Source organism: Oncorhynchus keta, unplaced genomic scaffold (assembly GCF_023373465.1).
Source record: "Oncorhynchus keta strain PuntledgeMale-10-30-2019 unplaced genomic scaffold, Oket_V2 Un_contig_1990_pilon_pilon, whole genome shotgun sequence".
NCBI lineage: Eukaryota > Metazoa > Chordata > Actinopteri > Salmoniformes > Salmonidae > Oncorhynchus > Oncorhynchus keta.
In genome coordinates, this window is record NW_026281727.1 from 144207 (window position 1) to 160000 (window position 15794).

Below are 15794 nucleotides of genomic sequence, written 5' to 3' on the forward strand. Positions count from 1 at the left end.
AACACACACAATAAGACAACACACACAATAAGACACACAATAAGACAACACACACAATAAGACAACAAGACAATAAGACAACACACACAATAAGACAACACACACAATAAGACAACACACACAATAAGACAAACACACACAATAAGACAACACACACAATAAGACACAATAAGACACACACAATAAGACAACACACACAATAAGACAACACACACAATAAGACAACACACACAATAAGACAACACACACAATAAGACAACACACACAATAAGACAACAATAAGACACACAATAAGACAACACACACAATAAGACAACACACACAATAAGACAACACACACAATAAGACAACACACACAATAAGACAACACACACAATAAGACAACACACACAATAAGACAACACACACAATAAGACAAACACACAATAAGACAATAAGACAACACACAATAAGACAACACACACAATAAGACAACACACACAATAAGACAACACACACAATAAGACAACACACACAATAAGACAACACACACAATAAGACAACACACACAATAAGAATAAGACAACACACACAATAAGACAACACACACAATAAGACAGACAACACACACAATAAGACAACACACACAATAAGACAACACACACAATAAGACAACACACACAATAAGACAACACACACAATAAGACAACACACACAATAAGACAACACACACAATAAGACAACACACACAATAAGACAACACACACAATAAGACAACACACACAATAAGACAACACACACAATAAGACAACACACACAATAAGACAATAAGACAACACACAATAAGACAACACACACAATAAGACAACACACACAATAAGACAAACACACACAATAAGACAACACACACACAATAAGACAACACACACAATAAGACAACACACAATAAGATAAACACACACAATAAGACAACACACAACAAGACAACACACACAATAAGACAAACACACAATAAGACAACACACACAATAAGACAACACACACAATAAGACAACACACACAATAAGACAACACACACAATAAGACAACACACACAATAAGACAACACACACAATAAGACAACACACACAATAAGACAACACACACAATAAGACACACACAATAAGACAACACACACAATAAGACAACACACACAATAAGACAACACACACAATAAGACAACACACACAATAAGACAACACACACAATAAGACAACACACACAATAAGACAACACACACAATAAGACAACACACACAATAAGACAACACACACAATAAGACAACACACAATAAGACAACACACACAATAAGACAACACACACAATAAGACAACACACACAATAAGACAACACACAATAAGACAACACACAATAAGACAACACACACAATAAGACAACACACACAATAAGACAACACACAATAAGACAACACACACAATAAGACAACACACACAATAAGACAACACACACAATAAGACAACACACACAATAAGACAACACACACAATAAGACAACACACACAATAAGACAACACACAATAAGACAACACACAATAAGACAACACACACAATAAGACAACACACAGTCTCAGCCCTGAAGCGGCTGACTGACTGAGAGGCTCGTGTTGTTCTGGCTCTTTATTTTTTTCCACTTTCGTCTGTCCTCTTCCTCTTTACAAAAGATTGGGTGGATTTGCTGTGTCATGAAAAAAATGTACTGTCAGATATGACTGATTATCCCAACAGGGAGATGGAGGGATAATGGGGAGGGAGGGAGAGGAGGGATGGAGGTGGTGGAGGAGGAAGGAGAGGGCGAAGATGAGTGGGAGGGAGAGGAGGAGGAGGAGGTGGAGGGAGGGAGAGGAGGGATAATGGGGAGGGAGGGAGAGGAGGGATGGAGGAGGTGGAGGAGGAAGGAGAGGGCGAAGATGAGTGGGAGGGAGAGGAGGAGGAGGTGGAGGGAGGGAGAGGAGGGATAATGGGGAGGGAGGGGGGGAGAGGAGGGATGGAGGAGGTGGAGGAGGAAGGAGAGGGTGAAGATGAGTGGGAGGGAGAGGAGGAGGGGTGGAGATGGGGGAGGAGGAGGAAGGGAGAGAGAGGGCGAAGATGAGTGGGAGGGAGAGGAGGAGGGGTGGAGGGAGAGGAGGAGGGATGGAGGGAGAGGAAGGAGAGAGAGGGTGAAGATGAGTGGGAGGGAGAGGAGGAGGGCTGGAAAATGCTGGTGATGGTGAATCGAGGGAAGTGTGCCAATTGGCACCCTATTCCCTATAAAGGGGCCTTATGGGCCCTGATCAAAATGTGTGCACTAGATAGGGAATAGTGTTCCATTGGGGATGTCTCCACTACTCCTACCCTAAACCCTCCCCAGTCAGACCCCCCTCCCCTGTGTTGGGATGTCTCCACTACTCCTACCCTAAACCCTCCCCAGTCAGACCCCCCTGTGTTAGGATGTCTCCACTACTCCTACCCTAAACCCTCCCCAGTCAGACCCCCCTGTGTTGGGATGTCTCCACTACTCCTACCCTAAACCCTCCCCAGTCAGACCCCCCTGTGTTGGGATGTCTCCACTACTCCTACCCTAAACCCTCCCCAGTCAGACCCCCCCTGTGTTGGGATGTCTCCACTACTCCTACCCTAAACCCTCCCCAGTCAGACCCCCCCCCTGTGTTGGGATGTCTCCACTACTCCTACCCTAAACCCGCCCCAGCCAGACCCCCCAGTTCCCCCAACAGTTTTCCATAGAAAAGGCAACGACCTGAGGTTAATAGCTTGAACTTTCCCTCTGGCTTTGTAGTCCAGCCACAGAGTTTCACACACTGGACACACACACACACACACACACACACACACACACACACACACACACACACACTGGACACACACACACAAACACTGGACACACACACACTCACACACACACACACTGGACACACACTCAGACTGGACTTTGGCTGGTGTTGGAGTCACATCCAGGTGATATAAGAACCAGTTAAAGGCTGTCTGCTTTGCTTCACGGTTTAACTGGTGGTCGACTGTCTCTGTTGCATGGCCATCATCTCTGGCATTACTATGGCAACCCTCAATACCTGACAGCAATACTGCCCTCATCTAATTTAGTGTCTCCCCCACCCCCTCTTTTTCTCTCTCCCACTCTCTCTCTTTTTCTCTCTCCCACTCTCTCTCTTTTTCTCTCTCCCCCTCTCTCTCGCTCTCTCCCCCCTCTCTCTCTCGCTCTCTCCCCTCTTTATTTTTCTCTCTCCACCCTCTCTCTTTTTTCTCTCTCTCCCCCTCTCTCTCTTTTTCTCTCTCCCCTCCCCCCTCTCTCTCGCTCTCTCCCCTCTCTCTCTTTTTCTCTCTCCTCTCTCTCTTTTTCTCTCCCCCTCTCTCTCTCTTTTTCTCTCTCGCTCTCTCCCCCTCTCTCTCTCTCCCCCTCTCTCTCGCTCTCTCCCCCTCTCTCTCTCTCTCTCTCTCCCCCTCTCTCTCCCCCTCTCTCTCTCTCTCTCTCCCCTCTCTCTCTCCCCCCTCTCTCCTCTCCTCCACCAGAGAACAGCGATGAGACAGGAGTGATGGATAGTTTGCTGGAGGCTTTGCAGTCTGGAGCAGCGTTCAGAGACCGACGGAAGAGAGCACCCCGGCCCCGAGGTGAGACCTTTACAATAACTCAATACCCATTACAATAACTCCTATACCCCGACCTAACTCAATACCCATTACAATCACTCCTGTACCCCGACCTAACTCTATACCCCTTACAATAACTCCTGTACCCCGACCTAACTCAATACCCCTTACAATAACTCCTGTACCCCCAACCTTACTCAATACCCATTACAATAACTCCTGTACCCCCGACCTTACTCAATACCCATTACAATAACTCCTGTACCCCGACCTAACTCAATACCCCTTACAATAACTCCTGTACCCCGACCTAACTCAATACCCCTTACAATAACTCCTGTACCCCGACCTAACTCAATACCCCTTACAATAACTCCTGTACCCCCTACCTAACTCAATACCCCTACCTAACTCAATAACCTTACCCCTACCTAACTCAATACCCCTACCTTACTCAATACCCCTACCTAACTCAATACCCCTACCTTACTCAATACCCCTAACTCAATACCCCCTACCTAACTCAATACCACCTACCTAACTCAATACCCCTACCTAACTCAATACCCCTACCTAACTCAATACCCCCTACCTTACTCAATACCCCTACCTAACTCAATACCACCTACCTAACTCAATACCCCCTACCTAACTCAATACCCCCTACCTAACTCAATACCCCTACCTAACTCAATAACCCCTACCTAACTCAATACCCCTACCTAACTCAATACCCCTACCTAACTCAATACCACCTACCTAACTCAATACCCCTACCTAACTCAATACCCCTACCTAACTCAATACCCCTACCTAACTCAATAACCCCTACCTAACTCAATACCCCTACCTAACTCAATACCCCTACCTAACTCAATACCCCTACCTAACTCAATACCCCTACCTAACTCAATACCCCCTACCTAACTCAATACCCCCTACCTAACTCAATACCCCTACCTAACTCAATACCCCTACCTAACTCAATACCCCCTACCTAACTCAATACCCCTACCTAACTCAATACCCCTACCTAACTCAATACCCCCTACCTAACTCAATACCCCCTACCTAACTCAATACCCCCTACCTAACTCAATACCCCCTACCTAACTCAATAACCCCTACCTAACTCAATACCCCCTACCTAACTCAATACCCCCTACCTAACTCAATACCCCCTACCTAACTCAATAACCCCTACCTAACTCAATACCCCTACCTAACCAATAACCCCTACCTTCAATACCCCTACCTAACTCAATACCCCTACCTAACTCAATACCCCCTACCTAATATTATAGTTATTACTGGTTCATTATTATATTATAGTTATTACTGGTTCATTATTATATTATAGTTATTACTGGTTCATTATTATATTATAGTTATTACTGGTTCATTATTATATAGTTGTTACTGGTTCATTATTATATTATAGTTATTACTGGTTCATTATTATATTATAGTTATTACTGGTTCATTATTATATTATAGTTATTACTGGTTCATTATTATATAGTTATTACTGGTTCATTATTATATTATAGTTATTACTGGTTCATTATTATATTATAGTTATTACTGGTTCATTATTATATTATAGTTATTACTGGTTCATTATTATATTATAGTTATTACTGGTTCATTATTATATTATAGTTATTACTGGTTCATTATTATATTATAGTTGTTACTGGTTCATTATTATATAGTTATTACTACTTCATTATTATATTATAGTTATTACTGGTTCATTATTATATAGTTGTTACTGGTTCATTATTATATAGTTGTTACTGGTTCATTATTATATTATAGTTGTTACTGGTTCATTATTATATTATAGTTATTACTGGTTCATTATTATATTATAGTTATTACTGGTTCATTATTATATTATAGTTATTACTGGTTCATTATTATATTATAGTTATTACTGGTTCATTATTATATTATAGTTGTTACTGGTTCATTATTATATTATAGTTGTTACTGGTTCATTATTATATTATAGTTATTACTGGTTCATTATTATATTATAGTTATTACTGGTTCATTATTATATAGTTATTACTGGTTCATTATTATATTATAGTTGTTACTGGTTCATTATTATATTATAGTTATTACTGGTTCATTATTATATTATAGTTATTACTGGTTCATTATTATATTATAGTTATTACTGGTTCATTATTATATTATAGTTATTACTGGTTCATTATTATATTATAGTTATTACTGGTTCATTATTATATTATAGTTATTACTGGTTCATTATTATATAGTTATTACTGGTTCATTATTATATTATAGTTATTACTGGTTCATTATTATATTATAGTTATTACTGGTTCATTATTATATTATATTTATTACTGGTTCATTATTATATTATAGTTGTTACTGGTTCATTATTATATTATAGTTATTACTGGTTCATTATTATATAGTTATTACTGGTTCATTATTATATAGTTATTACTGGTTCATTATTATATTATAGTTATTACTGGTTCATTATTATATTATATTTATTACTGGTTCATTATTATATTATAGTTGTTACTGGTTCATTATTATATTATAGTTATTACTGGTTCATTATTATATAGTTGTTACTGGTTCATTATTATATTATAGTTATTACTGGTTCATTATTATATAGTTATTACTGGTTCATTATTATATTATAGTTATTACTGGTCCATTATTATATTATAGTTATTACTGGTTCATTATTATATAGTTATTACTGGTTCATTATTATATAGTTATTACTGGTTCATTATTATATTATAGTTATTACTGGTTCATTATTATATAGTTATTACTGGTTCATTATTATATAGTTATTACTGGTTCATTATTATATAGTTATTACTGGTTCATTATTATATTATAGTTATTACTGGTTCATTATTATATTATAGTTATTACTGGTTCATTATTATATTATAGTTGTTACTGGTTCATTATTATATTATAGTTATTACTGGTTCATTATTATATAGTTGTTACTGTTTCATTATTATATAGTTGTTACTGGTTCATTATTATATTATAGTTATTACTGGTTCATTATTATATTATAGTTATTACTGGTTCATTATTATATAGTTATTACTGGTTCATTGTTATATTATAGTTATTACTGGTTCATTATTATATTATAGTTATTACTGGTTCATTATTATATAGTTATTACTGGTTCATTATTATATTATAGTTATTACTGGTTCATTCTTATATTATAGTTATTACTGGTTCATTATTATATTATAGTTATTACTGGTTCATTATTATATAGTTGTTACTGGTTCATTATTATATAGTTGTTACTGGTTCATTATTATATTATAGTTATTACTGGTTCATTATTATGTAGTTGTTACTGGTTCATTATTATATTATAGTTATTACTGGTTCATTATTATGTAGTTATTACTGGTTCATTATTATATTATAGTTATTACTGGTTCGTTATTATATTATAGTTGTTACTGGTTCATTATTATATAGTTGTTACTGGTTCATTATTATATAGTTATTACTGGTTCATTATTATATAGTTGTTACTGGTTCATTATTATATTATAGTTATTACTGGTTCATTATTATATTATAGTTATTACTGGTTCATTATTATGTAGTTGTTACTGGTTCATTATTATATTATAGTTATTACTGGTTCATTATTATGTAGTTGTTACTGGTTCATTATTATATAGTTGTTACTGGTTCATTATTATATTATAGTTATTACTGGTTCATTATTATATAGTTGTTACTGGTTCATTATTATATTATAGTTATTACTGGTTCATTATTATGTAGTTATTACTGGTTCATTATTATATTATAGTTGTTACTGGTTCATTATTATATTATAGTTGTTACTGGTTCATTATTATATTATAGTTATTACTGGTTCATTATTATATAGTTATTACTGGTTCATTATTATATAGTTATTACTGGTTCATTATTATATTATAGTTATTACTGGTTCATTATTATATTATAGTTATTACTGGTTCATTATTATATAGTTGTTACTGGTTCATTATTATATAGTTATTACTGGTTCATTATATTATAGTTATTACTGGTTCATTATTATATAGTTATTACTGGTTCATTATTATATAGTTATTACTGGTTCATTATTATATAGTTGTTACTGGTTCATTATTATATAGTTGTTACTGGTTCATTATTATATTATAGTTATTACTGGTTCATTATTATATAGTTATTACTGGTTCATTATTATATAGTTATTACTGGTTCATTATTATATTATAGTTGTTACTGGTTCATTATTATATAGTTGTTACTGGTTCATTATTATATTATAGTTATTACTGGTTCATTATTATATTATAGTTATTACTGGTTCATTATTATGTAGTTGTTACTGGTTCATTATTATATTATAGTTATTACTGGTTCATTATTATATTATAGTTATTACTGGTTCATTATTATATAGTTGTTACTGGTTCATTATTATATAGTTGTTACTGGTTCATTATTATATTATAGTTATTACTGGTTCATTATTATATTATAGTTATTACTGGTTCATTATTATGTAGTTGTTACTGGTTCATTATTATATTATAGTTATTACTGGTTCATTATTATGTTATAGTTGTTACTGGTTCATTATTATATTATAGTTGTTACTGGTTCATTATTATATTATAGTTATTACTGGTTCATTATTATATTATAGTTATTACTGGTTCATTATTATGTAGTTGTTACTGGTTCATTATTATATAGTTGTTACTGGTTCATTATTATATTATAGTTATTACTGGTTCATTATTATATAGTTGTTACTGGTTCATTATTATATTATAGTTGTTACTGGTTCATTATTATATTATAGTTATTACTGGTTCATTATTATATTATAGTTATTACTGGTTCATTATTATATTATAGTTATTACTGGTTCATTATTATATAGTTATTACTGGTTCATTATTATATTATAGTTATTACTGGTTCATTATTATATAGTTATTACTGGTTCATTATTATATAGTTATTACTGGTTCATTATTATATAGTTGTTACTGGTTCATTATTATATAGTTATTACTACTTCATTATTATATTATAGTTATTACTGGTTCATTATTATATTATAGTTATTACTGGTTCATTATTATATAGTTGTTACTGGTTCATTATTATATAGTTATTACTACTTCATTATTATATTATAGTTATTACTGGTTCATTATTATATTATAGTTATTACTGGTTCATTATTATATTATAGTTATTACTGGTTCATTATTATATTATAGTTATTACTGGTTCATTATTATATAGTTGTTACTGGTTCATTATTATATTATAGTTATTACTGGTTCATTATTATATTATAGTTATTACTGGTTCATTATTATATAGTTGTTACTGGTTCATTATTATATAGTTGTTACTGGTTCATTATTATATTATAGTTATTACTGGTTCATTATTATATTATAGTTATTACTGGTTCATTATTATATTATAGTTGTTACTGGTTCATTATTATATTATAGTTATTACTGGTTCATTATTATATTATAGTTATTACTGGTTCATTATTATATAGTTATTACTGGTTCATTATTATATTATAGGTATTACTGGTTCATTATTATATTATAGTTATTACTGGTTCATTATTATATAGTTATTACTGGTTCATTTTTATATTATAGTTATTACTGGTTCATTATTATATTATAGTTATTACTGGTTCATTATTATATAGTTGTTACTGGTTCATTATTATATAGTTGTTACTGGTTCATTATTATATTATAGTTATGACTGGTTCATTATTATATAGTTATTACTGGTTCATTATTATATAGTTATTACTGGTTCATTATTATATTATAGTTATTACTGGTTCATTATTATATTATAGTTATGACTGGTTCATTATTATATAGTTATTACTGGTTCATTATTATATAGTTATTACTGGTTCATTATTATATTATAGTTATTACTGGTTCATTATTATATTATAGTTATTACTGGTTCATTATTATATTATAGTTATTACTGGTTCATTATTATATAGTTATTACTGGTTCATTATTATATTATAGTTATTACTGGTTCATTATTATATTATAGTTATTACTGGTTCATTATTATATTATAGTTATTACTGGTTCATTATTATATAGTTATTACTGGTTCATTATTATATTATAGTTATTACTGGTTCATTATTATATAGTTATTACTGGTTCATTATTATATTATAGTTATTACTGGTTCATTATTATATAGTTGTTACTGGTTCATTATTATATTATAGTTATTACTGGTTCATTATTATATTATAGTTATTACTGGTTCATTATTATATAGTTATTACTGGTTCATTATTATATTATAGTTATTACTGGTTCATTATTATATTATAGTTATTACTGGTTCATTATTATATAGTTATTACTGGTCCATTATTATATTATAGTTATTACTGGTTCATTATTATATAGTTGTTACTGGTTCATTATTATATTATAGTTATTACTGGTTCATTATTATATTATAGTTATTACTGGTTCATTATTATATAGTTATTACTGGTTCATTATTATATTATAGTTATTACTGGTTCATTATTATATAGTTGTTACTGGTTCATTATTATATTATAGTTATTACTGGTTCATTATTATATTATAGTTATTACTGGTTCATTATTATATTATAGTTATTACTGGTTCATTATTATATTATAGTTATTACTGGTTCATTATTATATAGTTGTTACTGGTTCATTATTATATTATAGTTATTACTGGTTCATTATTATATTATAGTTATTACTGGTTCATTATTATATAGTTGTTACTGGTTCATTATTATATTATAGTTATTACTGGTTCATTATTATATTATAGTTATTACTGGTTCATTATTATATTATAGTTATTACTGGTTCATTATTATATTATAGTTATTACTGGTTCATTATTATATAGTTATTACTGGTTCATTATTATATTATAGTTATTACTGGTTCTGTGGTCCTTCTGTAGCTCAGTTGGTAGAGCATGGCGCTTGTAACGCCAGGGTAGTGGGTTCGATCCCCGGGACCACCCATACGTAGAATGTATGCACACATGACTGTAAGTCGCTTTGGATAAAAGCGTCAGCTAAATGGCATATATTATTATTATTATTATTATTATTATATAGTTGTTACTGGTTCATTATTATATTATAGTTATTACTGGTTCATTATTATATTATAGTTATTACTGGTTCATTATTATATAGTTATTACTGGTTCATTATTATATTATAGTTATTACTGGTTCATTATTATATAGTTGTTACTGGTTCATTATTATATTATAGTTATTACTGGTTCATTATTATGTTATAGTTGTTACTGGTTCATTATTATGTAGTTATTACTGGTTCATTATTATATTATAGTTATTACTGGTTCATTATTATATTATAGTTATTACTGGTTCATTATTATATAGTTATTACTGGTTCATTATTATATAGTTATTACTGGTTCATTATTATATTATAGTTGTTACTGGTTCATTATTATATTATAGTTATTACTGGTTCATTATTATATAGTTATTACTGGTTCATTATTATATAGTTGTTACTGGTTCATTATTGTATTGACGTTTCCACTGGTTCCAACAGATGGTCAGATGAGCCTCAGTCCCAGTTCGTACCTCCAGGTTCTGAAGCCCTGTAACCATGGTAACGACAACCCAGCCTCCGTCGCAGAGCGTGTTCTGTCTGTCTGTCTGTCTGTCTGCTAACAGCCGTAAACCTGAACCATGTATTTAAAATAGAGCAAATGGAATGTTTCGAAACAGACCGGTTCTTTCCATTACCCCTCTCGCAGTCTTCTCTACTCTGAGCTTACGACCGTCCTCTCGCCGTCTTCTCTACTCTGAGCTAACGACCGTCCTCTCGCTGTCTTCTCTACTCTGAGCTTACGGCCGTCCTCTCGCTGTCTTCTCTACTCTGAGCTTACGACCGTCCTCTCGCCGTCTTCTCTACTCTGAGCTTACGACCGTCCTCTCGCCGTCTTCTCTACTCTGAGCTTACGACCGTCCTCTCGCTGTCTTCTCTACTCTGAGCTTACGACCGTCCTCTCGCTGTCTTCTCTACTCTGAGCATACGACCGTCCTCTCGCCGTCTTCTCTACTCTGAGCATACGACCGTCCTCTCGCTGTCTTCTCTACTCTGAGCATACGACCGTCCTCTCGCCGTCTTCTCTACTCTGAGCTTACGACCGTCCTCTCGCTGTCTTCTCTACTCTGAGCATACGACCGTCCTCTCGCCGTCTTCTCTACTCTGAGCATACGACCGTCCTCTCGCTGTCTTCTCTACTCTGAGCTAACGACCGTCCTCTCGCTGTCTTCTCTACTCTGAGCTTACGGCCGTCCTCTCGCTGTCTTCTCTACTCTGAGCTTACGACCGTCCTCTCGCCGTCTTCTCTACTCTGAGCTTACGACCGTCCTCTCGCCGTCTTCTCTACTCTGAGCTTACGACCGTCCTCTCGCTGTCTTCTCTACTCTGAGCTTACGACCGTCCTCTCGCTGTCTTCTCTACTCTGAGCATACGACCGTCCTCTCGCCGTCTTCTCTACTCTGAGCATACGACCGTCCTCTCGCTGTCTTCTCTACTCTGAGCATACGACCGTCCTCTCGCCGTCTTCTCTACTCTGAGCTTACGACCGTCCTCTCGCTGTCTTCTCTACTCTGAGCATACGACCGTCCTCTCGCGTCTTTCTACTCTGAGCATACGACCGTCCTCTCGCCGTCTTCTCTACTCTGAGCATACGACCGTCCTCTCGCTGTCTTCTCTACTCTGAGCATACGACCGTCCTCTCGCCGTCTTCTCTAATCTGATCTTACGACCGTCCTCTCGCTGTCTTCTCTACTCTGAGCTTACGACTGTCCTCTCGCTGTCTTCTCTACTCTGAGCTTACGACCGTCCTCTCGCTGTCTTCTCTACTCTGAGCATACGACCGTCCTCTCGCTGTCTTCTCTACTCTGAGCTTACGACCGTCCTCTCGCTGTCTTCTCTACTCTGAGCATACGACCGTCCTCTCGCTGTCTTCTCTACTCTGAGCATACGACCGTCCTCTCGCTGTCTTCTCTACTCTGAGCTTACGACTGTCCTCTCGCTGTCTTCTCTACTCTGAGCTTACGACCGTCCTCTCGCTGTCTTCTCTACTCTGAGCATACGACCGTCCTCTCGCTGTCTTCTCTACTCTGAGCTTACGACCGTCCTCTCGCTGTCTTCTCTACTCTGAGCATACGACCGTCCTCTCGCTGTCTTCTCTACTCTGAGCATACGACCGTCCTCTCGCTGTCTTCTCTACTCTGAGCTTACGACTGTCCTCTCGCTGTCTTCTCTACTCTGAGCTTACGACCGTCCTCTCGCCGTCTTCTCTACTCTGAGCATACGACCGTCCTCTCGCTGTCTTCTCTACTCTGAGCTTACGACCGTCCTCTCGCTGTCTTCTCTACTCTGAGCATACGACCGTCCTCTCGCTGTCTTCTCTACTCTGAGCTTACGACTGTCCTCTCGCTGTCTTCTCTACTCTGAGTTTACGACCGTCCTCTCGCTCTTCTATAGGGAATAGGAGGCCCTCTTCTATAGGGAATAGGAGGCCCTCTTCTATAGGGAATAGGGGGCCCTCTTCTAAAGGGAATAGGGGGGCCCTCTTCTATAGGGAATAGGGGGCCCTCTTCTATAGGGAATAGGGGGCCCTCTTCTATAGGGAATAGGGGGGCCCTCTTCTATAGGGAATAGGGGGCCCTCTTCTATAGGGAATAGGGGGGCCCTCTTCTATAGGGAAAATAGGGGGCCCTCTTCTAAAGGGAATAGGGGGCCCTCTTCTATAGGGAATAGGGGGCCCTCTTCTATAGGGAATAGGGGGCCCTCTTCTATAGGGAATAGGGGGGCCCTCTTCTAAAGGGAATAGGGGGCCCTCTTCTAAAGGGAATAGGGGGCCCTCTTCTATAGGAAAGTCTAGGGTTAGGGGTTAGGCTTCCTCTTTCTACATAACAGCTGGTCTGGTGTGTTTTCATTGCTTTGACCTGGACTTCTGTCTGTCTGTGTCAGTTGGTTCCTGAGTTCCTCAGCCCTGGGGATTCCTCTGGTACGTACGTGTGTGTGTGCGTGCCTGCCTGCCTGCCTGCCTGCCTAGCTAGCCTGTTTCTATGTCAGTGTAGTTATGGACAGCTGTACACAGTGTTGTCTCCTGTGGTACTGGTCTCAACACACAGTACTGGTCTCAACACACAGTACTGGTCTCAACACACACACACAGTACTGGTCTCAACACACACACACAGTACTGGTCTCAACACACTGTACTGGTCTCAACACACACACACAGTACTGGTCTCAACACACAGTACTGGTCTCAACACACAGTACTGGTCTCAACACACACACACAGTACTGGTCTCAACACACAGTACTGGTCTCAACACACAGTACTGGTCTCAACACACTGTACTGGTCTCAACACACACACACAGTACTGGTCTCAACACACAGTACTGGTCTCAACACACTGTACTGGTCTCAACACACAGTACTGGTCTCAACACACAGTACTGGTCTCAACACACAGTACTGGTCTCAACACACTGTACTGGTCTCAACACACTGTACTGGTCTCAACACACTGTACTGGTCTCAACACACTGTACTGGTCTCAACACACAGTACTGGTCAAAAACACACAATACTGGTCTCCACAGCACAGTACTGGTCTCAACACACTGTACTGGTCTCAACACACAGTACTGGTCTCAACACACAGTACTGGTCTCAACACACAGTACTGGTCTCAACACACAGTACTGGTCTCAACACACAGTACTGGTCTCAACACACACACACTGTACTGGTCTCAACACACATTACTGGTCTCAACACACATACACTGTACTGGTCTCAACACACACACACTGTACTGGTCTCAACACACAGTACTGGTCTCAACACACACACACTGTACTGGTCTCAACACACAGTACTGGTCTCAACACACAGTACTGGTCTCAACACACAGTACTGGTCTCAACACACACACACAGTACTGGTCTCAACACACAGTACTGGTCTCAACACACTGTACTGGTCTCAACACACACACACAGTACTGGTCTCAACACACTGTACTGGTCTCAACACACAGTACTGGTCTCAACACACAGTACTGGTCTCAACACACAGTACTGGTCTCAACACACTGTACTGGTCTCAACACACTGTACTGGTCTCAACACACTGTACTGGTCTCAACACACTGTACTGGTCTCAACACACTGTACTGGTCTCAACACACAGTACTGGTCAAAAACACACAATACTGGTCTCCACAGCACAGTACTGGTCTCAACACACTGTACTGGTCTCAACACACAGTACTGGTCTCAACACACAGTACTGGTCTCAACACACAGTACTGGTCTCAACACACAGTACTGGTCTCAACACACACACACTGTACTGGTCTCAACACACATTACTGGTCTCAACACACATACACTGTACTGGTCTCAACACACACACACTGTACTGGTCTCAACACACACACACTGTACTGGTCTCAACACACAGTACTGGTCTCAACACACAGTACTGGTCTCAACACACAGTACTGGTCTCAACACACTGTACTGGTCTCAACACACACACACTGTACTGGTCTCAACACACAGTACTGGTCTCAACACACACACACAGTACTGGTCTCAACACACTGTACTGGTCTCAACACACAGTACTGGTCTCAACACACACACACAGTACTGGTCTCAACACACAGTACTGGTCTCAACACACACACACTGTACTGGTCTCAACACACAGTACTGGTCTCAACACACAGTACTGGTCTCAACACACTGTACTGGTCTCAACACACAGTACTGGTCTCAACACACAGTACTGGTCTCAACACACTGTACTGGTCTCAACACACAGTACTGGTCTCAACACACACACACTGTACTGGTCTCAACACACACACTGTACTGGTCTCAACACACAGTACTGGTCTCAACACACAGTACTGGTCTCAACACACACACATACACTGTACTG

At 37.0% G+C, this 15794-nt stretch overlaps 1 protein-coding gene across 1 annotated transcript in view; it reads left to right on the forward strand.

The window, feature by feature from the left end:
* The window catches only part of LOC127920557 (protein diaphanous homolog 3-like), a gene marked incomplete at its 5' end in the record, with an annotated part of 110593 nt that extends 98942 nt beyond the window's left edge, over positions 1-11651 (forward strand). Inside the window, 3 exons of the mRNA XM_052504624.1 lie at positions 3561-3659; positions 11355-11414; positions 11563-11651. Coding sequence (XP_052360584.1) covers positions 3561-3659; positions 11355-11414; positions 11563-11651 — 248 coding nt within the window. The remainder of the gene's footprint in view (positions 1-3560; positions 3660-11354; positions 11415-11562) is intronic.
* Positions 11652-15794: the final 4143 nt, after the last annotated feature.